The sequence below is a fragment of the Marmota marmota genome, unplaced genomic scaffold (assembly GCF_001458135.2).
Source record: "Marmota marmota marmota unplaced genomic scaffold, marMar, whole genome shotgun sequence".
Lineage (NCBI taxonomy): Eukaryota > Metazoa > Chordata > Mammalia > Rodentia > Sciuridae > Marmota > Marmota marmota.
Genome location: NW_026000057.1, coordinates 21,124,871 through 21,152,866, shown reverse-complemented (window position 1 = coordinate 21,152,866; position 27,996 = coordinate 21,124,871). Strand labels below are relative to the sequence as shown.

The 27,996-nt window shown below is 37.5% G+C and overlaps 1 protein-coding gene across 2 annotated transcripts in view; it reads left to right on the top strand.

Moving 5' to 3' along the window:
- Gprin3 (GPRIN family member 3) overlaps positions 1–23,760 on the top strand; it is a 59,120-nt gene extending 35,360 nt beyond the window's left edge. For both annotated transcript variants that reach the window (XM_048813616.1, XM_015484555.2), the window contains 2 exons: positions 20,885–23,314; positions 23,371–23,760. In XM_048813616.1, the coding sequence (XP_048669573.1) occupies positions 21,000–23,297 (2,298 nt within the window). In that variant the 5' untranslated portion in view covers positions 20,885–20,999 and the 3' untranslated portion in view covers positions 23,298–23,314; positions 23,371–23,760. The remainder of the gene's footprint in view (positions 1–20,884; positions 23,315–23,370) is intronic.
- Positions 23,761–27,996: the final 4,236 nt, after the last annotated feature.

Below are 27,996 nucleotides of genomic sequence, written 5' to 3'. Positions count from 1 at the left end.
TCATTTTGCAGCACATTACTAACAAATAATTGCCTTTTTTGTAACAACAGTGCAAGTATCAATGTGGAAGGGCAAGTAATTTCTTAGTGCTATTATGAAACAAATTCTGACTTCACGGACCCCTGGACAGAGGCCCTTGAGAACTTTGAAGTAGACAATCAGCTTTCTGGCTGTTCTCCCACATTTTAATAAGGTCAGTCACAACAAGCAAAAATAAACATGCTTTATTTTGGCAAACACAAATCAGTAAGTTTCATTTCATCCATCAAAACTGAATGTAAGTATGCTTGCTTTGCGTTGACATGAAATACTAAAAAGCACTTTTGAGTTATTTTCCCTTTGATCACCCTTCATGTATTGTACTCCACATGCTCTTGATTCTTTGTACTAAGAGGGAAATGGTACCTTCATTGGGTAGAGTCTTTATCTTGGTCAACACCTTTTCCCTTTTGTCTCATCCTCTCCACCTTCACAGATGTCAGGTGTCCCTCAATGTCTGCCTTTCCCTCAGTGTAATTATCATTAGTTTGGCATCTGTCCTTCTTACTTCACAGTACTCTTCTTCAGGCCAGAGTCTGTGTTTATTCATTTTGCATCTTAGGTGCCTACTTGAGTACTTAGCGCACTATTGGCATTTAATCATGACATTGGACATCGCGAGGAGGAAGAAAATGCCATTTGGAAAGAAGGACACATATCATAACATACCAAGTCATAGATGTTGTACACACAAGTCATCTGTAGGGTTTTAATTTCTGTAATTATTAAGAAATTTTTTAAAGAGTGTTTATGTCCCAGCAATTTCAGAAGCAGGAATGATGAGGCTCTGTGGCTATAGATCTCTTTTACTCCACATTATTTTTTTTCCAGCTTCTTAAAACTCAACCAGTGTAACATTCTGACTCAATATAAACACAGCCTTCAGGAGATTTAAACTTCACTGTTTTGTATTAATTGGATTAATGATTTAAGATTATCAATTAACTGAATTTTGGACTTGGGAACATGTTTACCAATGCATATGGTATAAACTGAGTGAGACTGCCATGTAATAAATTTACCAGATCTTTCTTAACTTTAGAAAAATATGTGGTCTACCAAAAAGATACGCTTTACTCCTCTCTCATCTTCAGCATTTCTGAAGTTCTATGTGGTAGAGTCTGAGCTGTGCTGCACACATGGGTTCCTAGCCATGTGGAGCTCTGAGGTAAGCTTACTATTTCCAACTGTGGGTCACTGTAGACATCAATTTGGTGAGCATCAGATAGCAATCTTAGATGGAATGACATTGAATAAAAATATCAGAAAATGCACATTGTTTTTATTAACATTTGATTTTGGTGAAATAGATAAGCATTGAATATGAATGTGTATACTGGGTTGCAACATAATTTTACACTGAATTGGGTCAAAAAAGTTTGAAATCTATAGGTATAACTGATTGACAAAGAAAATTTGTAATATCCTAAATATTCCATTGAAGCAAAAGTCCCATTAACCACCATCCTCAGCTCTTTTTATATATTATTTTAAGTTGTTCAGGCTGTCCTTAAACTTGTGATCTCCCTGCCTCAGCCTCCTAAGTCCCTGGAATTACAGGCATGTGCCACCACAAACAATCATTTTTTTGAAAGTTAGAAGCTTGCCATCAGAAAACTATGAAACAAATGCAGGATAAACAAAAGTTTGAGTTGAATGCTTGATTAGTTAAGAAAATTTCATTTTTATAAATTCTTAACTAGTAAGTGCTGTGATAATCATAACTACCCTATTGGTATGACTTACCATGAATTTCAAAAGGAGATGCTTTACAGGGTCAGTAGAAGTGTGTGTGGTGTGGTCGAGAGAGATCCCTCTCAAATCCCAACAATAGCCATTGCCAATTTGTGACTCTACCACCTCCCTCTTTCTGCCCATTTCCTGCAGTCTTTTATTAGAAAACTAATTTTTACAGCCTTCCCACTCAGGCACAATCCAGGTTCTTATGTTTTCTATCATCCTCCTGAACCTGTTGAAGCCTGCTATAGTCCATTCAGGCTACTAATACAGAATGCCAGGCTGGGTGGCTTCTAAACAACAGAATTGATTTCTCACTGTTTTGGATGCTGGAAGGTCCATCAGGTACTGGTAGATTCAGTGTCTGGCCAATCTGCCTGGTTCATTGAGGGTTCTCCTTTCTGCACCTTCCCATGGCAGAAGGAAATTTGAAAGCACTTGAGATCCTTTTTGTAAGAACAACAATCCCATTTATGAGGGCATTGTCCTCACATGACTTAATCACCCGCTAAGACCCCACCTTCAAACACCATCACATTGGGGATTAGGGTTCAATATCTGAGTTTGGAAGGAACATAAATATTAAGTCTACAGCAGAATCTAAAGCCTGGTAATTCTTTCTTCAAACATTGCATCCATCCATGGCCTTCTCTTTCCACCGCCCTTCTCTATGTTTGTCCATACTATTGTTTTAACCATTTGTCCAATCCCCTTACTTCCCCCCCTGAAGGTTCCCCGTGTCTTTCATCTGACCCTCTTATCCTGGAAGCCTTTCAATAAGCTGATAGGCCAGGTACAGTGGTGCACGCCTGTAATCCCGGTGTCTCTGGAGTCTGAGACAGGAAGATCACAAGTTCAAAGCCAGCCTCAGCAATTTAGGGAAGCCCTAAAGCACACAGGAGACCCTGTCTTTAAATAAAATACAAAAAAGGATTAGGACTCAGTGGTTGAGTGCACCCTGGGTTCAATCCCCAGTACCAAAAAACAAACAAACAAACAAAATGATAAAGAATGAAACCAAGCTCTGAAACCAGCAGTATTGCTTATTAGTTATTTGACTTTAGGCAAGTTAATTAAATCTTCTGAACTTTTTATCAATGAGTACTACCTCCTGGGATTATTTTGTGGTTTAAGTGAGATAATGCTTATGAAATCTTTAGAACATAAGAGCACCTGGAGCACATTCATGCTCGATAAAATGTGTCTTCATGTCATAACACATTGCCACCCTACAAGATGGGGTATATGCTCTTCAGGCCACCACTGAACTGTCTAGGCATTGTACAGCCTGTCCATAATGTTACTGAGGTCCTGCTTCATAGTCTGAGCACGTATGCCTTAAGCATTGTAACCTTTTAAATGTTTAGGTCCTCTTCTTCCTCAAAGAGGATGTGTATCTATTCTTATAGACTCCACCAGATTGCAGCATCTGCATAGGACTTTCTTTCTTTCATTCATTTGACCCCTAGCAAGAGAACTCAATAGTTTTTGTTTCTCCTTTGTGTCTCTTGAAGATGAAATTTACCAGAGGGCTGGCATAGCAAACAAAGAGCAAATTACCAAACACAGTGTAATGAATACAGACAAAAGAAGAGGTTTAAAAGAATAAGAAATAGATGGGTCATTTGGATTTCCACACTCAGTGAGATACCATATTTGTCTGGCAACTTGAATAAGTTATTTGATTTTAGGTAACTTACCTATGTTTTCTTGGCCTAGAAATGCAGGGAGACTGACTTAGTCACCAGATTTTATGTAGACCTTGAAAGTTACCAGTGTTTATCCACTTTCTTCATCCCTGAGAAGCTGGACCACTATCAGATGGAAGGCAGACCTTCTATCTTTATTTCTCCCATTTCTTTTTTTTTCATACAAAATAAGGGTCTAGATATTTTTTAAAATACAGCAATAGAACTGTTATTTGCAACAATAAGAACAAAGAATTGATTAAAATGCTATTGGAATTAATAAGTGTTCATATAAAGGATTGGATAAAACATGAAGATCCAAACGGCTTTTAATTATACAAAAGAAAATGGAAACATAGTAGATTTATAATAGCAACAAAATGCATAAATTACCTAGGACTACCTGTAATACAAAATGGACACGAATAAGCCTTTCAAAACTCTATTAAAAATCACAAAACCTTGAATAAATGTTCCCAGAGGATAAATTAGAGTGTTGTAAAGAAAGGCATTCTTGCCAAACTAATCAGAAAAGTCAATTAAAAAAAAAAAGAACCTCAAGGGATTCATGTGGAATTTGACAACACTTCTACTGCTCATCTGAAATAACTTTTTGTAGATGCTTTTTATTTTTTTCAGTATTGGGGATTGAATACAGCAGTGTATATCATTGAGCTACATGCCCAGCCCTTTTTATCATTTTAAATTTTGAGATAGGGTCTTGCTTATTTGCCCAGTCTAGCCTTGAACTTGTGATCTTCTGGCCTCAAACTCAAAGTTTCTGGGATTATAGGCATGCACCACCACAAGGCCTCTCTCCCAACCCCACCACTTTTATGTGGTGAATAAATTCAACATATCTCTTTCGTCACTTTATATTTTTTTAATGTCACCATTTATTCTGTTTGGGTGATTTTAAAATGGTAATTAATCAACAAGTCTTGTGAAATATTTTCTCTTCAAATGAGAATTAAAGGTACTCAGGCTGAAAGAATTAATTAATGCTCAAGATTTACATGCTATTGATCAAGCAAATTAATCTGTCTGTTCTAAGCAATATTTTAAGTGAATGGGACATTTATTCCCTTATCCCCTGAATATTTGATTTAAAGTTTAGCTCAATGGAAACCCTACAGCAACAGGAAAGTATTCCATTCTTTCCACAAACATCTTTGAGTACCAATTACGTGTCAAACTCTGTAACGAGATTAGATTCTCTTGTAATAATTATCTTGAAAGTTAAGTGGAAATTCTTGTCGCATTTTCTACAGGTTTCTTTTTTTTTCTTACACTCTAAGTAGACTTGGAGAACCTCATTTGTCCTCTATAGGGGAATGTGGGTTTAGATATGGAGTATCTTAACCTCAGTCCTATTAAAATATCATTTAGACAAAATGGGCTCTTGCATCCTACCTGGTCTGGTGTATAATTTTTGTAATAAATTTCACAATTCAGGGATTATATCTTAGAATTGATTCATTATGAAAAGAGTAAATGCAAAATTCATAGCTTTTTGTAGAAAGTAGAGGAAAGCTTACTAGCGAGGTTAGTGGAAGGGGTGGTGGACACTAACACAGATCTAGTTCTAAAGGTATGCTGCAAGAGAAGATTAATGATATACTGTGGTGGTGATTTGCTATCTCTCTAATAATTGCTTCATACATTCAGCATGTTAGCCTGCTGAAAAAAATACATTATTACTAAAATGAATTATTCATCTAAATTGTAGAAAAATCCAGCCAGATCATTCCTTCAGGAAGAGTGAGAAACAATAAGCATGTCCAATTGTCATCTTTGAAGTACTAGAATATTAAACATTGTTTTAAAAATCAGAAGAAAATTTACCCTCAGGAGCCAAAGACTAATCTAGAAATATCTGCAGATCTTTTCTGAGTTGATGAATAAATCTTGTTATGCCACCTTCTCTGGACCTTGATAACCATGTACATCAAGTGTGCCTCAAAATCATAGGTGTGTCTTCCTTTTCTCCTTCCAATTGATATTCTGAAACTTTACCTTACAATCATTCAAAGGCTTTTGTAACACTTCACTATTTTTCTTGGTTTCATAACCAGTTCCTCAACAGACATATAAATATTCAACAACTGTTTTTCTAGGGTGGGAAGAGTGCCTGGATTTATAATTTGCCAATTTCCATGGTGTAAGTGTTCCCACCAAAGTCAGTTTCCAGCTACCTTCATGAAGTCACCGACAGTGGAGAGGGCAAGAGTTGCACAGGGTCAGATGTGTGAGACCACTCCAGGCTTGCCAGTCCATCTTTCGCCACTTATGTGGTATGTCCAGAATTTCTACATGGAAGGGAATTGCAGGACCAACCTAATTAGAAGGGGAAACCGCACAGCACAATAGTCACTGTTTTCAATAGACTGTGCATTTTGTCATGTGAGTCAGGTGGCGTGGAATGATAGCAGAGATAAGACTGGCCAAAACTCCCCTGTCCATGCCATTCACCCACCCTTGCCGTGGTCACTTGTGGATGTGTTCTGGTCTAACCTTGTTCCCAATGCCTCAATCATCTTGGCAATCTTTCCATCAACCTCCTGAGCACTTTGGTTGGAAATCTTGGGATCATCTCTGATTTTTTCCCCAGCCTAGCTTCCTATATGCCTGTGACACCTCTGTAGTAGTTTCCATATCTCTTTTATTTTTATATTCCTACTAACAATATTGATGGATTTCTCCTAGCCTTTGTATGAAATATCCTCATAAACGATCTCTCTCCATTATGGGTTCTTCACTGCTAGTCAGTCCAACTTTAAATCTGCTTCCTTCAGGAACTTCCTAATGGTTTCTCGGGTCTGTTAGAAACTGTTAATAGTTTTCTACTACCTATCAGGAAAGCCCAGATTCATTAACAAAGCCACTGTGACTCTAACATGTCAGCTTTTACTTCCCAGTAGTATCCACTTTTGTGCGACTACATCCTAGCATCAGTGGGTGTACAAATAGCAGCCAATTTGATAATTCAGGCACATCAGGCATCTACTAAATATTTTTAATGAATCCCCAGGCTTAAACTTTATGACAGCCCACCCTGCCCAGAATAAGTGGTATATCTCTGTCCCATGTCTACACCTTTCTCTATGTGGCTTCCTCTGAAGTCCTCACTCCTGTATAGTTGGAATATATCTTAATATATTCACTTCTAATATCTTTACTAAATATCTTTTCTCTACCTATTGTTTTAGATATATATTTCTTGTAGCCTATAACATCACAACTTAAACTTAATCAAAAGGGAGTAAAAATGAATTACAAAAAATGATACAAATATTCCTAAGATTTTTCTTTCAGCTTATAACTTTTGACTGTAGTATTTACTATAGATAAAAAAAAAATCACAAGTAAAAGAGAATGACTGTGATATCTATCTTAAACCAGAAGCCAGAAACCGAGAGGGGCTTACACTGGAAAGAATGTCAAGGACCAAGAGAGAGCCATGATAAGCAACTCCTGGAAAAGGCTGTTGAACCAGGGCCATCACATGCCTCTGTATCAGGGTCACAGCAAATCTTCTAAAGCCAGCTACACACTGGGAAGCAGCGTGACTACCTTAGCTGGGCCGGTTTAACCCCAGATTTCTAATGGAGTCTCATTTTATAATTGGAACTCGTGTACAGAGCTGGTTTAGACAAAGAGCTGTTGTAATATTGGAAAACCCAGAAAGTTCTTTGAGATAAAGAAAACTTAAATGCACAACTCCAAAGAACATCCTTCCTAATTTGCATGCATTCACAATGGGAAACTCAAAGATTTAACGTAGATTTTAAAATAACAAACCTCTGAGCCATAGATTTGATAGTAATTTTCTTTCTTTATTTTTACTCTTATTCACATTTTTTGCTACATCTCATATAATTGAAATAAGATTGTTTCCAGGATTTTAAAATTCTAAAGAATAAAGTTTTAAAAAATCATCCATAATTCCACCATATATTATTAACCCATTAATATTTTAATATATTCCCTTCTAATATACTAAATATTTTTTCTCTACATATTATGTTATATATATATTTCTTGTAGCCTATAACATCACAACTTAAACCAACATAATTTATCAAAAAGGAGTAAAATCAAATTACAAAAATGATACAAATATTCCTAAGATTTTTCTTTCAGCTTATAACTTTTGACTGTAGTATTCACTAACCTTTGAAACAGGGCCAGATGTCTTCTTGAGAATGGACCCACTGCTTGGAGTTTTGTTATATCTTCCCTACATAAATTCATAGGACCCTTTGTAATTTTGTACTTCACTTTTGTTACGGAAAAACAAAGCAGTCCCGATTAAAAATAAGAGCGTTAAGTATTTACAATTGTTGTCTTGTCTTTTATAACAGTCTCCTTACCCTGAATTCAATACCAATAACTTTTTTTCAGGACCCACCTTTGTCAAATGTTTCTAAAGCTTTTGACTTAGTTTCAAAGAAACAAAAATGGTTTTTTACACTCAAAGTTTCATCCTTTTAATGTAATAGAGTAATAGCCAAATTATGTGGTGGCTAAAGAACTGATGTGAATAAATTTAGTGACTGCAATAGTTAAAACTATGGAGCCAACCTAGGTGCCCTTCAACAGATGAATGGATAAAGAAATTGTGGTATGTATACACAATGGGATATTACTCAGCCTTAAAGAAGAATGAAATTATGGCATTTGCCAGTAAATGGATGAAACTGGAGAATATCATGCTAAGGGATATAAGCCAATCCCAAAGAACAAAAGGCCAAATGTTTTCTCTGATATATGAATGTGGATGCTAATTCTCAATAAGGGGCGGGGCTAGTGAAGAACAGAGATACTTTGGATTAGACAGAGTGGAGTGAAGGGGGGCATGGGAGTAGGAATGATAGTAGAAGGAATTGAACATCATTATCTTAAATGCATATATGATTACATAACCAATGTGATTCTACATTATGAACAACCAGAATAATGAGAAGTTATACTCCATGTATGTATGATGTGTCAAAATGCTTTCTACTGTCATGTATAACTAGTTAGAACAAATTTAAAAATTAGTGAGTAAATACAGCAGTGATCGGAGCAGAGCTGGGCAGGCCCTCCCAAGAGGGGTCTGCCAACAGCCAGAGTTCTAGGAGTGGTGGTCTCCTCAGTAAATTGGACATTGGGGATGGAAAGCTAGTCAGTAGATGGAGGTTATTTAGAAAGCTTCTAAAATATAACCCTACAATGAACTTCATTATACACATACCAGTTATTTTTTTTTACTTTTCTTAGACTGAATTCCTAGAGGTAGAATTGTTGGTTCAAAGGGCATAGATATCTGTGCTATTCTTCATCACTCAGTTTGTGCTCCCACAAGCAGAACTGGCCAGTCTCACCCTGCCCTTAAAGCCATTGAAAGTTTTTTTGGTTTTTTTTTTAACGTTCACCAATTAAATAAGCAAAAATATAGTGTTTTGTGTTAGTTCACCTGAATATGTTATTATATAAGATGATAATTCTCAACTGCATGCACATCCACTTCACCCAGGAAGCTTGTTAAAGTCTTTGTGTCTTATCATTTTAGTTACAAAGTATACTACATTGGTATAAAATAAGTCACGTAAATAGCATATTGATTTATTTTCTTATTTTATAATCTATTACAAAGTATTCATAATAAATTATATTGGTTTACACCAACAAAAAACACTAGGGATGGGGGAGGGAAGTAAGGGGGAGAAGGAAAGGAGACCATGGCCACAATAACATAGCCAATAAGAATCAGCTGAAATGTTACTGGAAATGAAATAGCACTTCAACAGCCTTGTACAAAATCATAACATATATCTATAGTGTTAGCCTATGTTCCCAGTTACTTTTATGAATTCATCACAAAGTTTTAAATGTTTAAGAGAAGAACCATTGGGAAGATATGTATATTCCCTAAGTTAGAAAGACAAATCTATAAAGGATATTATTTAACTTTTGGTATTTTTTTAAAGTGAATGTATATATTACATCTTTTTCAATGTATGTTAAACAAAAAGAAGTAGTATAATCAGTTCCATACAAGTCCCAAATAAGATTCACCCCATCCAGGAAAAGAATTAGAGATTTCCTGTCTTCATAGCAGATAATTTTAGAGGAATAGAATTTATCATCTAAATTAGCCAGTACCCAAAAGAACACTGACATATATTAAAACCATATCTCCTTAAATTAAAATTGAGGATAATATAAGAATAACTATTGTGGCAATATAAGTCAAAATTTGGAACAATTATTTCTAAAACATCCAGGGTATATGGCTATCTCACCTATAGATTTGCCCTGCGGGAGGTGGGGGATCTATCCTCAAATGTAATTAGTAAAAGTTAAGTGAAACTCATAGAAACTGTGGCACCCTGTGAAGGCAAGCCAAAATGAAAAGGCAGCATTCTCCCATTCAGCGCCTGTCTGCTGAGAGCCATACTGTGGGCTGTTCACTGATGTAGGTGCTCGGGGTACATCAATGAACAAGAATGACAAAAGTGTTGCCACTCAGAGCCTGCATTCCAGCAGGGAAAGACTGTCAATGTATAATACAAAAAGTGGGTTAATGTTTTGATGAAAAATGGTACAGAACAGAATAACAATTGAGCACAGCTGGCTTCGGAAGTGACAGAGAGTGGAGGTCAAAGGACTCGCAATTTAGCTGTAGCCTGGTCTGGAAGGACTCCTTTGGAAATGAGACTCACCTGGTTTTGAATTCCAAATTTTCCACTTACTAACTGTGTGCATTTGGAGAGCTGAATTTCTCTGAGCCTCAGTTTCCTCATCTGTACAAAGACAACAATCCTTTGAAGCTTGTCATAAGTAAATAACATACAGGGTCTGACAAATGACAGAAAGGATAGCGGTCTTGAAAAAGAAATAGATCAGATAGTGAGGACATGATATAAACTGAAAAATATATGTGCCATATTTTATGGGCAATGGGAAGCTATTAGAATTTTTACACAACGAAGTAGCATTTGCATGTTTATTTTATAAAATTGACATTGGCCAGAAATGGGATAAGTTTTCAGAACTGACTGAATGAAACCTATTATGTTAGTATAATTCAGTTAAGCCTGGGATAAATAAAACAGGTGGATTTAATAACAGGCAATTAAAATATGTTTTTCAGATTTAACATCTTGACATTTAATCAGTTCCCAAAATATGGACAGAAAAATAAAAATAAATGAAATTTTTTTCTTAATCATTTCCGCTGATGTTTTGACCCAACTTCATAGAGTTTGACTTTAGGTCATCTTTGGATTTACTATCTGAGGGGTGTATAATTCAAAGACTAACTGCAAGAGCTTCCAGGAATAGGAAAGTGAAGGAGAGGGGAGAAATTAACTGATAAACAGGAGTCAGACAGTCTGAGAAAAGTAATTTAAGACCTTTATTTTGTGGCCTAGCAGACTTCAGTCTAAAAACATTTCTTGGCTGTTGATTTTGTAAAATACTAACATTACCTAGCTGGGAACTTGTAGATAACCAAGCTGGAGCATGGAAATTATGGTTTCCTTTAACTAGCTTCATGGTCAGGTTGACCTTCACCACAAAACCAGAGGATTGGAGAACTGGGCAGTGCAAATCCATTGTCACTAATAGAAAAAAACCAGGGCACATGGATATTAAGTTTTTCCTGTGTGAAGAGTACTGACTTTTAAATTTTCATCCTTTTTGAATAGGTAATACATTCAAACTTTATAATTCAAAACATACAAAGGCATATAGAGCAAAAAAGCCTTCCACTTATAATATCCCTCGTACATCTACTTCTCTGATGGCAGTATCATATTTATCCTTGCAGAAATATTTCCTGTATACACAGCAGAGATGCTCATTTTCCCCTTTTTAATATAGACAGTAAAAAAACTATATTTCTCTGTATATTGAGGGTTTTTATTATTATTAGGTTTGTTTCAGTTGTTGTTATTGTACTTAAAATGTATTTTGGAGATTATTCACAGGTATTCATTCTAAGGAAATTTCTTTCCATCTAAGTTAACTCTCCTGCCCTTCTAGATCAGTGGTTCTCAACAAGGAACAAGTTTATCCCCAGCAGACATTTGACACAATCTGGAGATATTTTTGATTGTCACAAGTGGAGGTGAGGGTGCTACTGGCATCTAGTGAGTAGAGTCTAGGGATGCTGCTGACATCTTCCAGGGGAGGACAATATCTCCTTCTTTTCCTCTCTACAAAGGACTACGGAGTTCAAAATGTCAGTAGTGGCAAGGTGAGAAACTCTATCCTAGATAAATGTCTACTTTCTATTGATCACATTAGATACATTTTACAAAGCTTAGGTTTCTCTAGTTTAACTTACTTGTTAAATAAAATGAAGAATCTACTTCCGTAGTGCATTGGGGTATATTTTTGTTTGCCATTTTTCTTTTTCTTTTATGTTTCTTTTCCTCTTACAACACTTCAGTTCTATGTAATGATTTTCAGGAAGCATGAACTCCTCAAAAACATGAGTACATTGATCTTATTTATATTTGTATTCTAAATGGCTGGCACAAAAAAAAGGCATTTAGCTTATTAAATGAATGGATGTTAAGAGTATTTCCTAATTGTTTCAATGTGACTTAAGAGATTATTTTATTTTTAATCAAAGACCATTTTTTTTACCCTTACTTGCATTCTCTTAATTTCAAATGTCCATTTTTCTCTAAACTTACATGGGCAATTTTCTTCTGTCCCACAAAATAGTTGTGTCAGGAAATGTCAATTGAATTAGAAATATTGGTCTTTTCCCTGATTCAAATGTCTGTAAAGTGTAGCTTATTATCACAGTATTAAGCCACTTAATTATATACAGTCTTGCTCATTTACAGCTTCTGATTGAATTTGTCTTGACTCCTCCATTGGATTGAAATCTCCTTAAGGGCAAAAAGCAAAACTTTTATCTACTTGTGATACCTGATTTAGTGTCTTATAGAGAGTGACAGATTTGTTGATTCTCATTCTCTCTCTCTCTTTCTCTCTCTCTCTCTCTCTCTCACACACACACACACACACACACACATACATACACACTTCACTGGCCAAACCCAAAGGTTCTGACCCCAGGAAAAAAAAAAAAACATTAATTTTCAGGAGCAGAGCACCCCAGATTCGCTCAGACACAAACAACAGAAAAGCAGCACAGGAGCAGAATTAACTGAAAGACCTGAGAGATGGATTTCATAACTTTGCTTTTTCTGAGGCTTCTGTGTTCCCCAAGAGCAGAGCAACCCCAATGGATCAGCTCCATGTATAGCTCCTTTTTCACATCTATTTCCATCGTCACAAACATTGCCAGCAGACACTTTGCCATCGTTCAACATGATTAAAGACCCAAGCGTGGGAACCAGAAGAGAGACTCCTCGCTGGTGCTTGACATGAGCTAAAAACAGAAATCATTAATAAGCTTTCAGCCTGCTACTGGGTTAGCAGGGGTCTCCCACTTAGGTGCTCACTTCTGCAGTTGGAAGATGCCTTTGCCAGAAGGGGAGCAGGTAGGGCAGAACCTGGATGGTTGGGGACTTGGGGGTGGGGAGACAGCCAGGGAGAAAAGCAGCAGGATCAACGAGGTCAGGGAGGAACAAGCAAGGACAAGAATATTTGTTTGTAAGGCTGAGTGGTATGTTACTGGTGCTAAATATATCCTACAGAAAATTGGGATGCAGAGCCGCTTTGATCCTTATCTAACATAAGATTTTAAAATGCACATAACTTAGTTTACTTCTATTAGCTTGTTATTTAACCATCATTTAGCCCTGAGATCCTGTTACCTGCTCTTTGCAATTAAAATAAGCTTGCAATTGAAGTCCGAGGAAGCTGAGATTAGAGAGAGAGAGAGAGAGAGAGAGAGAGAGAGAGAGAGAGAGAAAGAGAGAGAAACATTCAGACTTGAATATCTGTTAGGCAAACCAAGTAGATGAAAGGAGCCAGGTTGATTAGAGAAGGCAAAAAATAACAAAACTTAAATGGCTTAGCTATCTCAAGAAGAGTTCATATATAAGGAAAAAAAAAAACTTACTCTAAGAATTTTTAATACCAAATTTATATTTATCTGTGAATATCTCCACAAGCAGGAAAATTAAGAGATTAATTTCTCAAGGTTACTAGAATCAGAATCTTTTTGATTTTCCTGAAAAGGTTGACAAATATATACATATATGTCTTACTTGTTCAAAACAGAAGAGGACTCATGATTGTGTTAATTTGTAAGTTAGCTGTCACATCTTCAAATGATAGTCTTTAGGCTGAGGCTTGTGAGAACACATAGTAAACTTATTTAAACACTGAACCACTGAAGATGGACTACATAAACTACATCACATAGTTCCTGCCTTCACGGGTAAACTGTGCCAAAATAAAAATGTTTAAAAATAATAATTCATCATTTTATCTCTCATATTCTAAGCATCATGCAACTTGTTTAACATATACTATTTCACTTAAGCTCTATCATATCTCTTTGAGGAAGATAAATTCCATTCTATGACATTTTTCTGATGCCTTGAAAAAAGGTATTAAAATTATCTGCAAATATGTGTAGGTGTGCTCACAAATGTGTGTTCCTTGAGAGAGGTTTTATAGTTTTATTCAGCTTCTCAGAAGTATCTGGAACCCTCAAAATGTCCAAATCAGGGATGGGAATATAGCTCCTTTGGTAGAGTGCTTGCCTTGCATGCACAAGGTCCTGGGTTTGATCCCCAGCACCACAAAGAAAAAAGAAAAGAAAAGAAAAGTTCAAGTGAGATTAATCAGTTTGAAGAGAAGAAATTTCTCTATTCTTAATTTGTCTTTATTAGCTTGAACTGGTAACATGGTTTAAAGGCTGTGCATTCTCAACAGCTGGGATAGAATTGTTCTGAGAAATGAGTTTCACAGAGAACAGTGTGGAATATAGGAAGCAACAAATAAGATCTAGCTGCTCCAAATCATAGAAAATGTCTGTTGGAATTGCATTTGACAAAAATGGATTATTTGGTATCTTCATGCTTCCTGAAGCCTTATTTTAACTTCCTGCTTTTAATCCAGTCCTACTGTATTCCAATGAGAGACCAGGCCATGTTCTTATTTTTCTGGAAATTGTTGAACAAAAGAAATCTATTGAGAGAAAAGATACAATACATTTCTCATGACTCTCTTGTTATAGTGACGATTTTAATTGAAAGCACACCTGCCACTGTTAGTGGCACCAGGCAGAGCAGCCTCTTTCAGACCTTCAGATTTGCTTTAGCCACAAATTGAAGGAAAGAATCCATTTTTCAGCCAATGTCTTAGGAAAGTGCATTTGGCATTTAGTGCTGTTAGTGCCAGGGTATGACCTTTTTAAGGAAAGAAGGAACTGTTCCTCCCAACCTGTGTATTTCTTGGGATTGGATCACCTCTCCTTAAAGTCATGCACTGGCAGGATCTGCTGGACTGAAATGCCAATGCAGGAGGCAATACTTCCTGTTAAAGGCAGCAGAAGACAGATTGAAAAGGATGCCAGATGACCTTTTGTCTTTGTCCTTCTCTTGAGGCTCAGTAGTCTCTCACTTCTTGCCTCACTCTTTTCCAAAGGGTCTTTGCATCAGTCACCTGAAGACTAATATCTGCTGTCTGATGGGTGGTGATGGATGTGCTTAACTGAGGCCCCTGCAACACTGCCCCAGTGTCACGTAAGAAGACATGACACCATTCCAGAGATTGCTAGAACAAGCCTGCCCTTGTTCTAGCAATGCAGCAGTTCTGCAGTGGGAAAAGGTAATTGCTGCTCACAGTAGTATCCCCTTGACCTACAGTACATCAGTATCCTGCTGGTCTGGGCCACTGAGACACTCTCCATTCCTGCCAGCACCCTTTGCAGGAAGTCACAAAGGGCTGAGACTCCCTGCTGCCTGTCTTATTAGCGTAGGTGCCTGTTATGAAAACAGACTGTGTGGCATAGACTGGTGGTGTCAATTTTCAGTAAACTGGGCATTGCATAAGGTGGCCCGTTATGAATGGCTCTGTGATCTGTGTTAACACCAGCTAGGCTACCCCTGGGCTGTGAACCACCTGAAAAAAAAATGCTTCCTCTTCTCTCTGTGTGTGTGTGTGTGTGTATTTATATATATATATTATTTTATATACATTTTGAGGGTTCCAGATACTTCTGAGAAGCTGAATAAAACTATAAAACCTCTCTCAATATATATATATATATTTTTTTTTCTTCCTCTTCTTTCTATAGTTATAGATAATAAAAAGGGCCCAAACATAAATATTCATTAGAATTCAGTTCAACAGGAATTATCAGGTATCATCTCTGTGCCTCAGTTTCCTTCCCTATAAAAGGTAGATAATGTTTACCCTGCAGTCCGGCTGTGTTGTCAGAGCAATGCTTTATATCTTTTCTCACAATGTAAAGACGGAAACACCAAAGGACTGTGCTATTGAAAACACAGTTCCCTTTACTTAAATACAAACTCACTTTGAGATACCTGGAGATTCTGTGTGATTTTTGCCTAATTTGGGAAGGATTTGTAAGGCTACAGACAACCTTATAAGAAAATCCTATTTGTTGCTGCAGGTGACAAAGACTCTTTCCTATACCAAACTTTAGTCAGACTCCTCTGAGCCCTCCTGTGAACTCTTTTTCAACTGTGGGCTTCAGGATATTCTTGCAGAGCCCTGCTAAGCCAGCTTAGAGAGAATCCCTCATCACAGATACCTGATCAGCTGGCCTACCTTCACCAAGAATCTTGTTATACAATCCATAAAACTGTCCCTACCTTTAATGTTTCATCTTAGTAATTTTCTGTCCATGAACCCCCTCAAACTGTTCTTTGGCTATAAATACCTACATATTCTTATCATATTTGGATTTGAGCCCATTCTTTCTCTCCCCTATTGTGATCATCTTGACATTAATTGTGAGAGACCTGATTAAAGTCTTCCTTTTTCTGTTTTAACATATATCCAAATAATTTCTTCTTTAATACAGAACAACGCTTAAATATTGAGGTTTTTAAAAGAGGGTAACACTTACATAGAGCATGCTATGTGCCAAGATGCTATTTCTTCTAAATGCTAAGCCTGTTCCTCATGAAAACGCATTGAGGCAGTATCATCATCATTATCTTTAATTAATAGATGAAACTGTTCCCTGGAAGGTTACTTATGCAAGCCCGCAGAGATAAATCTGGGTAGTGGAACTAGTACTCCAACTCAGGGGAGCCTCCCCAAGTTTGTGTTCTTGAGCTCCAATTCAAACTGCCCTAGGGGACTGAATAGACATTAGACAGGGAAGTCTACTCTGTCAGTACCCTTAGAGAACAAACTCAGCTGCACATAGGACTTTCCTAATATTAATGAGCAAAGCAGGATCCTGGGACATGGGCCACTTGGAGTGTCTATGCCCATCAAGAGGCCCTTCTCAGTGCCATCTAGTTGATTCCATCTGGAGATGCAAAGTTTGAAATTTTGAAATAGAAGCACACAGGAAAAAATCTGTATTTTTATTCAAGATCACGTCAGTTCAGAAGGAAAAGAAAGGGAAGGAAAAACCATCTAGGACACACACACACACACACACACAAACACACACACACACACCCTTATCCAGAAGAAATGTATTCAGTCTGGAGGCTACCTTTTTGGAAACTTATTCTTTTTTTTTTCTTTACAATATATTTATTTTTATTTATTTATTTTTATGTCGTGCTGAGGATGGAACCCAGGGCCTCATGCATTCGAGGTAAGCACTCTACCACTAAGCTAAAACCCAGCCCCCAACCTTATTCTTTAAAGTCATTAAGTCTAATTTTAATGGAGTCTAGTTGGCAATAAAGCTCACTCCTCACTCTGAACCACCAAATAATTGCTTTTAATTATTTGGTGTGTCTGATCCACGGGAAAGGTAGATTTTGCCTATTTGGTGTGGGAGGGAAAGGGAGAGAGAAGTAGTTTGGGAACATAGGAGAGTGTCTTCTGGACTCATACAGATGCTGCAATGATTCCATTAGCAGCTACGTTTGAGACCAGTGATGACTTCTTATCTACTAATAAATCAACAGAACTCAAGTTAAGAGGTGTGAGGCAAGCAATCTGGACTTTGTTTCTTGATTCTTGAATTGATGGATCATTTAATCTCTATTAGCAAAGCAAATGAAAGAAAACACCCTTGCAAAGTTAAACTAACACACTCAGCTGTGTGTGGGAAATGGAAGCAAACACAATGACTGAGGATTTTATGAAGTCATCTTCATCAAAGTCTTTTCATTTTCAGTTGCTGAACTTTGTGCTGTTTCTATTTTACAGTCCTATTTGGCAAACAGGATTTCTGGGCTCCGGCCATGTAACATAGGAGACAGGCTGTACCCTTGGCTTTATGAGAACTACCAACTTTTCATAGCAGGTGTCCAGTGTTCTTGGTTTAAATTGTCTAAACTTGAATTCCAGATACAAAAAACTTAAAATAAATAAGATACTACCACTTTCTTACTTCCAAAAATATTATTCCTTTTAATTGTGATTTTATTATTATTTTATGTCATGGCTAAATATTTCCTGTTAGTTTGGAGTTTAACAGGGCTTTTAATAATGACCATTTTAAAGGAAAACAGGATCAATTAACAACTTTTTATGCACAAAACCCTGCACTGTATCCTGTGGAGTAAACAGAAAAGAATCAATAAGCATCTCCCTGCCTTCCTGGGGCTTTTTAATATTTGTGGAGAAATGGGACACTTAAATAGATAAGAATGGTACAAAAACAGAACATGAAAATCACAAGATGAAGAACAAGCTGACCGACTTGTAGGAGTTTTTGAAAAATAAAATCTATGATTTGAAGCCTTTACAGAACTTCAGAAAAGAAATGGGGTTCAAGTGGGACCTTGAAGAATCAGTGGGCTTTTTAGGATAAGGAAAGCCAACAGTAGGAGGAAACATATGATCAACACAGATGCAAAAGAGAGAGAAAGGGAAAGTGGCTTAGGGTACAGTAAATGAATAGAAAACTAGAGAAAGGAGAAGTGGAATAGAAACCTAGAAGAGTAATTTGAATGAGCAGAAAGCAGTCAAGACCAACAATGGAAAAAATATTTGGTCCATTAATATGAATAATGATGTTACAAGATAAACTAGTTTGCAGAAGAAAATGTTTGATTTATCGTTAGATTTCATACAATAGAAGATCAGACAAATACCACTGAATTAAAAATAAAATTTCGTACTTTCAAAATCTGAGCCAAACAAGATAGGACTTTGCCTTCTTTTGATACTTCGCAGCCCAAATTAAGATTGTTTAACGTATCATCAATCACATGCAAAGAAGTAGGAACTTTGAATACTGGAGTTGGAAAAACCCTTAGAAAACTTATAATCCATTTTGCCAATGAGTTAATTTGGGACCCAGAGAGATTAAGTGATTAGCCTGAGGTAAGATAGCCTTTTAGTGACAGAGATAATATTAAACTAATTTCTGATCCGTGGCTTTATCCGCATGCCTTAATGTCTAGTTATCCTTTCTAAAAATGTTTACACATAAATGTACATATAATTTTACATAAGCATATACCCCAGGTTATATCAGATAGGTTTTAAAAAATTCATCATTTTCCCACTTTGGGGACCTCCATCATCCCTCCCTGTTCCTAACTCATCCCTCTCCCTTCATTTAATAAATAAGTGATATGTCTCATTCTAAATATTTTTAGAATCTATATAATCACATACAACCTTCTGTATGTGTGTGTGTGTGTGCATGTACATGCAGATGAAGTGTCTTAGGTTATTGTTTTTACAAAAATAAAAATATATGTGCCCTTTTCTGTACCTTATGTTTCTCATGTACCCATACCTTGGGAAAATCCTCCCCAAGTGAAAAGTTAGAACCTAATCAGTTAACTTGTTTTGATTGTTGCTTAGTACTTTAAGGTAGGCACATGTTATTCATTACACATTACCATTCCCTCACTCATGTTTCCAGTTTTTTCTTCTACAAACAGTATTTCAATAAACACACTTATCCTGCTGGGCACAGTGGTACACCCCTGCAATCCCAGCAGCTTGGGAGACTGAAACAGATGGATCACAGGTTCAGAGCCAGCCAGAACAACTTAGAGAGGCCGTAAGCATCTTAGACTTAGTTTAAAAATTTTTTTAAATGGCTGGGGATGTTGCTTAGTGGCTAAGTGCCCCTTGGCTCAATCCCCAGTACCAAAAATAAATAAATAAACAAACAAACCTACTTATCCCTATCTCTTTATAGACGGGTGTTTTTATTTCTTTTGATAGAGATTGTATCACAGGATCAAAGACATGTGCATTTTAAGTTTTAAAAACTAACCTGCTTCCTTAAAAAAGCTATAGCAATACACTTAAAATTTGCACTTAAAATTAGTAAAAATACTTGCTTTCCCTAGGTCTCCCCAGGTCTCACTGTGTTATAAGCCTATTTTTGGTTTGGGTTTTTTTTAAGTTTTTCCAAGTGCAGTTGGTATAAAAGAAAATCTCATTAATTTATCTGCATTTATTTGATCAAAAATGAATTAGATCATCCTTTTATAAGCGTGTTGGTTATTTGGATTTCTTATCTTCTCAGTTGTGTTTTCATATTCCTTACCCAACTTTTTCCAACAGATTATTTGGTCTCCTTTTAATTTTTACAACCTTTTGCTATATTATATAATCTATCAAATTCCCAAATCTATCATATCTTTTATCATGCAAAAGTTTTGAATTTTAGTCACCTATGTTTATATTTTATCTTATTGTTTCTGCCTTGTCAAAAAAAAAAAAACCAACTGTCCCATCCCTATATTGATGGTTTCTAGATTTTCTTACAAATTTTAATTTATTTATTTATTTTAAACTCTGATCCATTTATATACAATTTATTTTTATAATTGCTATAAGATAAAAACTCTTTTTTTTTTCCTTCCAGATGAATAAGCAGTTTACCAGCACCTTCTATTAAGTAGTCTATCCTTTTGCCGCTAAATCAAAATATATGCTTTTGGCATATATTAAATTCAAATTTACATTTTGATCTATTTCTTGATATTCTATCTCAGATATAAAGTTTGGGCTTATTTCAATACTTGCTGATATAATTAAAGTAGCTTTACAGAATTTTCTGATCTCTGGCAAATTAGATTATACAAATGACTTGTAAAGTAGTTATCAGATGTAAGTACTTACACTAAAAACCTATTTTCTAGACAGCGTTTGGATACAAGTAGAAGCTAAAGTACCAAAATAATATTTGTATAGTTAAAATATTTTTTTTTCAAAATCTTTCTTTCCAAGGTCTATTTTTATAGCAACAGATATAAGAAGAAAAGGCCAATGTGCTTATGTGATCTTATAAAAATGGCAATTGTGTACACTTTTAATACTTAAATGATGTGCTGTATTAACAGTACTGTTTCCTTGATCCCCAGGCTGATTCTTCGGAGGAATCATCTCTGACTGTGTCTTCACTCTGAACTCCCACTGCTTCCAGCAAGAACACCACTCAAGGGAGAGAGCTCTGGCGTGTTTTTGGAAAGAAATTCCATGGGTACTGTACCTGACCCTCTGAGATCCACTAAAACTTCCCTGATTGCAGCTTCTTTAAAAGAGGAGGCTCAAGGAGAGCTGCAGGCTTCCTTATCTCAGTGCCGACCAGCTCAACCGGGAAAGAATGCCAATGGCCTGGCAGGTGCCCCTGCAGAACCAAGCCTCAGCCCCAGCACTGCTGCTGAGGCCGTGATGCAGGCTTGTGAGCATGAGACCACCCAGCCAGACATGTCTTCTCCTGGTGTCTTCAATGAGGTGGAGAAAGCATCTCCCACACACAATTCTCCTGGAGATCCCCAACTGCTGGAAAGCAGAGAGCCCACAGCATCAGTCCCGAGCCCTACGGCAGCAAAGGATCTTGTACACAGACCATTTACAATGCCAGCCAATCAGCACACCCACCAGGCCATCCCAGGTGATCGGCCCAATGCCAGCGCCTCATCAGAACCTGAAGATTCTTTGGTGAAATCTCAGAGAACCTTGAATGGAGCCCAAACCGAGAAGTCAAATTGTCCTGCAGGGGGCACCTGTGGCAGCAGCAAAGATCAGGCATCTTGTGATTTTCCTTCTCAAGCAACAATTCAGGGAATGGTACAGAGCACAGCAGCCGAGGTATTCAGTCATTCTTCCCCTCCTGCAGGTGGGCCTGAAGGGGACAGGCAGCAAGCCATCTGTCACTCCACAAGGAGGTCCTGTGAGCCTCCAGCAAGAGAAGATGGATGTTCAGAGAACAAACAACTATCTGCCACTGCCTCAGACACCCAAGGTACAACATCTGGGACACCTCAGCTATCCCATCTCACTAGAGAAGTTTCATCATGTACACTAGATCCAGAGAAGGCACTGCAGCCAACACAACAGGTGTCAAGGTTCAAAGAAGCCAGTACAATGACCAACCAAGCTGAAAGTGAGATCAAGAAGGCCCCCAGCAAGGTTCGTCAAGATGCTGAGGTGCAGGCGGTGGCCAGCGTTGAAAGCAGATCAGTCTCCACTAGCCCCAGCATCCTCACCGCTTTCTTAAAGGAAACCCCTGCTCTTGAGTGCTTGGAACATCAAGAGCAGCTGCGTGTCATTTGCCAGGGAAGTGGCAGTGGCAGCCACATGTTGGAGCTCTCTAACAGCATACAGTCCTCCCAGGAGGCAGGGCAGGGCTGTGGCATTATGGCTCAGGTGCACATCCAGACAGCTGCACCTGTCTCTACAGCTTTCCAAGGGGAACTTAAAGGAGTAAGCCTACCAGAGGAGATCCTGAAGACCTCACCCATCAGCAGGGCCTGCAGTCAGGCCCAAGATACTTGTAAAGAAGATGGGAGACCAGCAGGAGAGACTCCATTGAGGGAAGAGTCAACCTCTAGACAGCTTTCAGATGCTAATTCTAGCTCCCTAAAAGCTAGCCCCATTGACCAGATTTCTAGCAGTGCAGGTAGTCAGTCTGGAATAAACCAGGAACTGGGGACATCTGAAGCCAAGACATCTGATCACAAGACTGATCCAGACTACAAACTATCTGACTCCTGCAGCCCTGAGAGCAAAGAGGACCAGTCCAGGAGTTTGGACACCACGAGTAAAGGCGGTCCAAAGGAGACAAAGTACAAGTCTCCTCAGATAGTAAAAGAAAAGGAGCCTACGGGCACCGATACTCTAGATGCCAAAACCCTACTGCTCAATCCCAAAGCTCAAGAAAATGGAGGCTCAGGATCAGCTAATCCCATACCCTCCCCAAACAGAAAGAACCAAGAGGGCATCTTAGAGGAAAACAGACAGACCAAGACAGCCACCAGCCTGAGCCTACCCCCTGACGCCATGGGTGACTCCAGCCCAGGTTCTGGCAAGAGGACCCCTTCTCGCTCGGTCAAAGCCAGCCCTCGCCGGGCCAGCCGGGTCAGCGAGTTCCTCAAGGAGTTAAATGTGACAGCAGCTGCTGCTCAGGTGGGGCTCACACCAGGAGAGAAGAAAAAGCAGCTAAGCACAGATGCCAAACTCCAGCTGAAGCAGTCCAAGCGGGTCAAGGACGTCGTGTGGGACGAGCAGGGCATGACCTGGGAAGTGTACGGGGCTTCCCTGGACCCGGAGTCCCTGGGGATCGCCATCCAGAACCACTTACAAAGACAAATTCGGGAACATGAGAAATTAATCAAAACGCAAAGCGACCAGACCCGGAGATCCATTTCCTCAGACACTTCCTCCAATAAGAAGCTGAAAGGGAGGCAGCACAGCGTATTCCAGTCCATGCTGCAGAACTTCCGTCGCCCCAACTGCTGTGTTCGCCCTGCCCCTTCTTCTGTGTTAGATTGAAAGGGGACACGTATGGCGCGGGGGGGGGGGGGGGNGGGGGGGGGGGGGGGGGGGGGGGGGGGGGGGGGGGGGGGGGGGGGGGGGGGGTGTCAGCGTATGCACATATGGTATCATATGTGTCTGCCTGTGTCAAAGCGTAAGTTGTTTTCTGAGAGACCAAGAAGAAAAAGCAAGTATTAACTATATGAAATTGCTGTTAAAAATCGTGAGATCCCTTGAGGGTTCATAAATAAAGATGCCATTTCAATGTGAAAGAAAGAACAAGAAAAGCAAGCTTCACTGCAGATTTGCAACCCTAATTAAGTGGAAATCGTATTCACTGTTTGTGTTTTTTAACTATGACATTGCTTATAGAAATAACAATACCATTATACATGTGACATTTTGTATTACTGCCTCAATGTGTATCACTTGATGGTATTTGCATTAAAATCCCTACTTTATATTAAAAATAGCAAAAACATTATTAGCAAAAACGTTATAATTTCTAGTCCTATTGAAATTAGAATGCTGTTACCACACAAAATCTAAGTAGGTAATAAGAACCATAAAGTAAAAATTTGAGACAAATTTTTACATATGTAAAATACCAAATATGAATTAGTATTTGAAAACATCTGCAGATAGCCCTTTTCATACACCTTATATAGCTTTTAGAAAATATAAGTTATGTGAGGAGAATTAGCTAAGGCTTTAGATGTGAATACTGTCCAACTACATCCAACATGGACTTACATATACACATGTTCCTGCACAGAAGGCAAGGTGCATCTCTGTGAGGCTAACCAAATTGTATTCATATTTTCTTACCCTAAAGGAGGCATATGGGACTGGATTCTTGAGAAGAGTCATCACATGAGAGATAAAAGTAAATTTTATGTGATACAGAAGTTCTCCAGTGATATTCTACTGAATTATAAGGTTCTGGTAAGGAATTATAAATAGCAGATTACCAAAATCTGTTTTATCTGTGTTGATAAAAGGAAGAGCCTTTAAGTAACAAAAACTACATGTTTCATCTGTATTCATGTAAACAGCATAAAATTTTTGGCTTTCTTTTGATTTGGTTCAGTAGTTTCTAACAGCAAATGTGGTCAACACCAAGGGGAACAGAAGTTCTCTTACATGTAGACAAATATCACCTGTTTAGGTCTATAATCTGGAGTAAAAAAAAAAAATAGGTATTTTTTTATACTTTTGATTTTAAGAGAAATACCATCATATCTCAACCTTCAAAGCCAACAAAAAAAGAGGTCAATGTAAGCATGGTTTGAGTTTGGAGTAGGATATTCCTTGAGAACACTGGCATCTATCTGAGCTCAGCACTCACTCCTCTCTAGAAGAGGAGGGTATCCCTGAAACATAGGGGCATCCTCCAAGACACTGGCCAGGGGCCACCAGCAGCTGCTTTCTTTGACTAATGGAAAGAAGAATGCATTAGTCAAGGCCCTAGGAACCCTTCCCTTCCTGGATTCATCATAGGGCCTCCATCTTGCCCTTAGAAAATTTGACTGCTAGATGTTGGAGTGGTACTGGTTGCCTTCTCTAAACTCATTTCCCAGATGTAAAGTCACTAAAACATGAATACCTGTATCCAAAGGGGCCACAAATAATGCCTTACAGAAAATGATGCTCCAGATGTTTATCTCTAAATACCAATTNAAAAAAAAAAAAAAAAAAAAAATCTGACCATGCAATTTTCTTCAAAGTTTCAAATGCCATTGGTACAGTCAATTCCCATTATCTGTTTTAGCTTATTTCAATTTAATTCTACTTTGCAGGTTCTGAACATGAGGGGGGAAAAATCATACCTAAACTCTACCCTGTGTGCAACCTACACTGGGAACTAACTAAATTACTAAAAAGCTTTGATTTCTTTCAAAGCAATCTAGCTGTATATGCAGCCTGCATAAGAAGACCACAGTGACAGCCTTCTTGGAGCCTGAGAATGGTAATTACAGTTGTTATGCTTGGAACTTATAATGAATTTTTTAACAAGGCAAATTTTTTAGTTTCTTACTAATTGGCCCCTTTTAAGAACACTATCTAAAGTAGAAATTATCATCAAATTACCAAACAAATTACATTTAATGATTAGAGATTAAGTCTAAAATTCTCTCTTCTGGACTTAAGCACCTATTTGTCTCAGATAACTTGGCCACAACTATTCTGTCTCCTCTTTCTCACTGGCCATTTCTATCACATGATGTCACACATGCTGTGTATACACAGAGTACACCCTGTGCACACAGGAGCAGCTGTCAACAGCACCTACTCCAGATAGGTGGGCCCCAGGTAATCCTCTGCTGTGAAGTGGCTAGAACAGGCTGCTCCTGTATTAACATAGGAGAGAAGAAAAATTCAACATCCGGCAATAATATTTACTTTCATGAGATTAGAGTAACCACACGATTTATAAATAGTGAGATGAAGCAGAGATCTAAGAGAAAAACGTTGGCATTTGTCACACATTGTTAATCAGAACCACTCAATTTGTTATTGTAGTTGTGCCTCTCAAACTAAAACTTTTAAGCAAAAATATTTGATGTAGTAAGTTTGGTTTTCTTTGGTGCTAGAACTAAATTCTTGATTTCTCAACACTCTAGAAATGGTCATAAGATAGTACAAAACCTTGTTTGTTTTGTTCTTATCAAATTTTCTAGAACTAGCAGCTTTTAGAAACAGTAACAGGAATGTGTCATCAAATAGATATATGAGATGGGAGGCTGTTTAAGATAGTGTTTTTACATTTTAGTACCTACCCTAAGCTACTCTCAAAATAAAACCATGTTTGAGATTCTTCCTTACATCAGTCTGTGACACAGAATTAGGTATTTAGTATGCCATTTGGGATGTCTTGGATTCATTCAACAAAGGAAGTTGCAATATAATATAATCCTGGTGGACTTTAAACTTGCTCAATCATTTCTTGCTTTACCTGCATGATACCCACTGAGTTAAAAGTTGTTTTTGTTTGTCCTTAATTTCTTTTAATGTGATTTGTCCATTTTAATACACTCTACTTTTAGATCTTTAGAGAGGAAATATTTTATTCAATTAAGAAATATAAAATACTCCCTAAGCCAGTAATAAAAGAAGTGAGTTAGAACTTAGTGTCTGGCAGGTCATTCAACATTTATTTTTTTTTTATTGGTTGTTCAAAACATTACAAAGCTCATGATATATCATCTTTCATACATTTGACTCAATTGGGTTATGAACTCCCATTTTACAACAGTCACTAATATGCCATTATGTAAAAATGTGAATGTGTAACCAATATGATTCTGCAATTCGTATATGGCGTAAAAATGGGAGTCATTCAACATTTAAAGTGTGAAGATGTTATACCACTTACCAAATGAACACTAGAATTTTTATTTAAGTATTAATTTTTCTAGGTTTATGATCATAAGAAAAATAGCATTGCTTCACTGCCACATGTTTATCTTGAATGCCTTTCTAATCATGTCTTTTTGAATTACTGGCTTTTGATGCCACAGACTAGCTACTTTATATACACTAAAATCCTGATTAACCTTTCTGTTTTGAATTAGTGGCATAAGTTGAATATTTTTAAGTAGAGGTTAACCAGAAACCTTTTTGTTTGTGTCCAAAATGAAGTGTTGGTAAAATGGATTAGTATGTTTTCTACCTTATAAATTCCACTATATTGAATATAATTTGACCTTTGATAATCTTTTAGTCTTGAGAATCATCTGATACTCATTATTCGGGGTACCAATATTCTCCATGTTATAAGTTAAACATAGAAATTAAAATAAATTGGACTGAGTACATATATGTAACATAAACCTTACAGGTTAGATTTTGAAACCAAATCTTTCATAGGAGCTTGCAACCTTAAAGGAAAAAGCAAAATAGGAAAATGTCATTTGGTTGTATCCCAAAGTATTGAGATTTTACTATTCCTAGGTTATACTAATATTGTTTCTTTCATTTTAGGGAATTTCTGTCATGCTGGGAATGGTTGTATATATATATAACACCAAGAATAGAATACAATGTGACTTTAAAATTTGTTTACAGAGGATATATACAATGTGCTGTTAATGTAACTTGTCTGGCCTTTGCTATATTCACTCTATTACTGTTTTGTTGCCAAAATGTGAGGAATTATTGTCTTTTTTTCCTCCTACATATTGTGCAAGTATTAAAGAAATTGTCCACCTCTGGTACCACGGAATTCACCATATTCCTTGTTAACTTTTTCAGAACCAGTATAAAGAAAAATAATATATTAGGATAGATTTGCATATATGTGTGTGTGTGCTTGTGTGTGTGTGTTTATTGAAAATTGGGCACCTGTAGACTTGTGTAGACCTCGTACCTGCCTGATTGACTAATTCTCCACAATGCTGCCATGGAGATGAGGCTGTGTACTCTCACCTCCTTTGTCCTGAGTGGTGTTTGAAAAACGAAGCTTGTGAGTTTCCTTCTGTGATAACGCAGTGAGCTCAGCAGCATCTGAGATGAGTGAGCAGATCACCTTGTCCAGCCCTTGTTTTGTCTACCCAGTGAATCAGAAGTCTCCACATACACTCCAACTTTTGCTTTTCACATTCATCTGAGCATTTTGTTTTCTGCGAGCAGTGTTTCTCAATGTCATATGTAGCCCTTTGGGTTGATTCTCTTCAAATGTAGTTTAGCTGCTGCCACCTGGCAAATAACAGGCAAT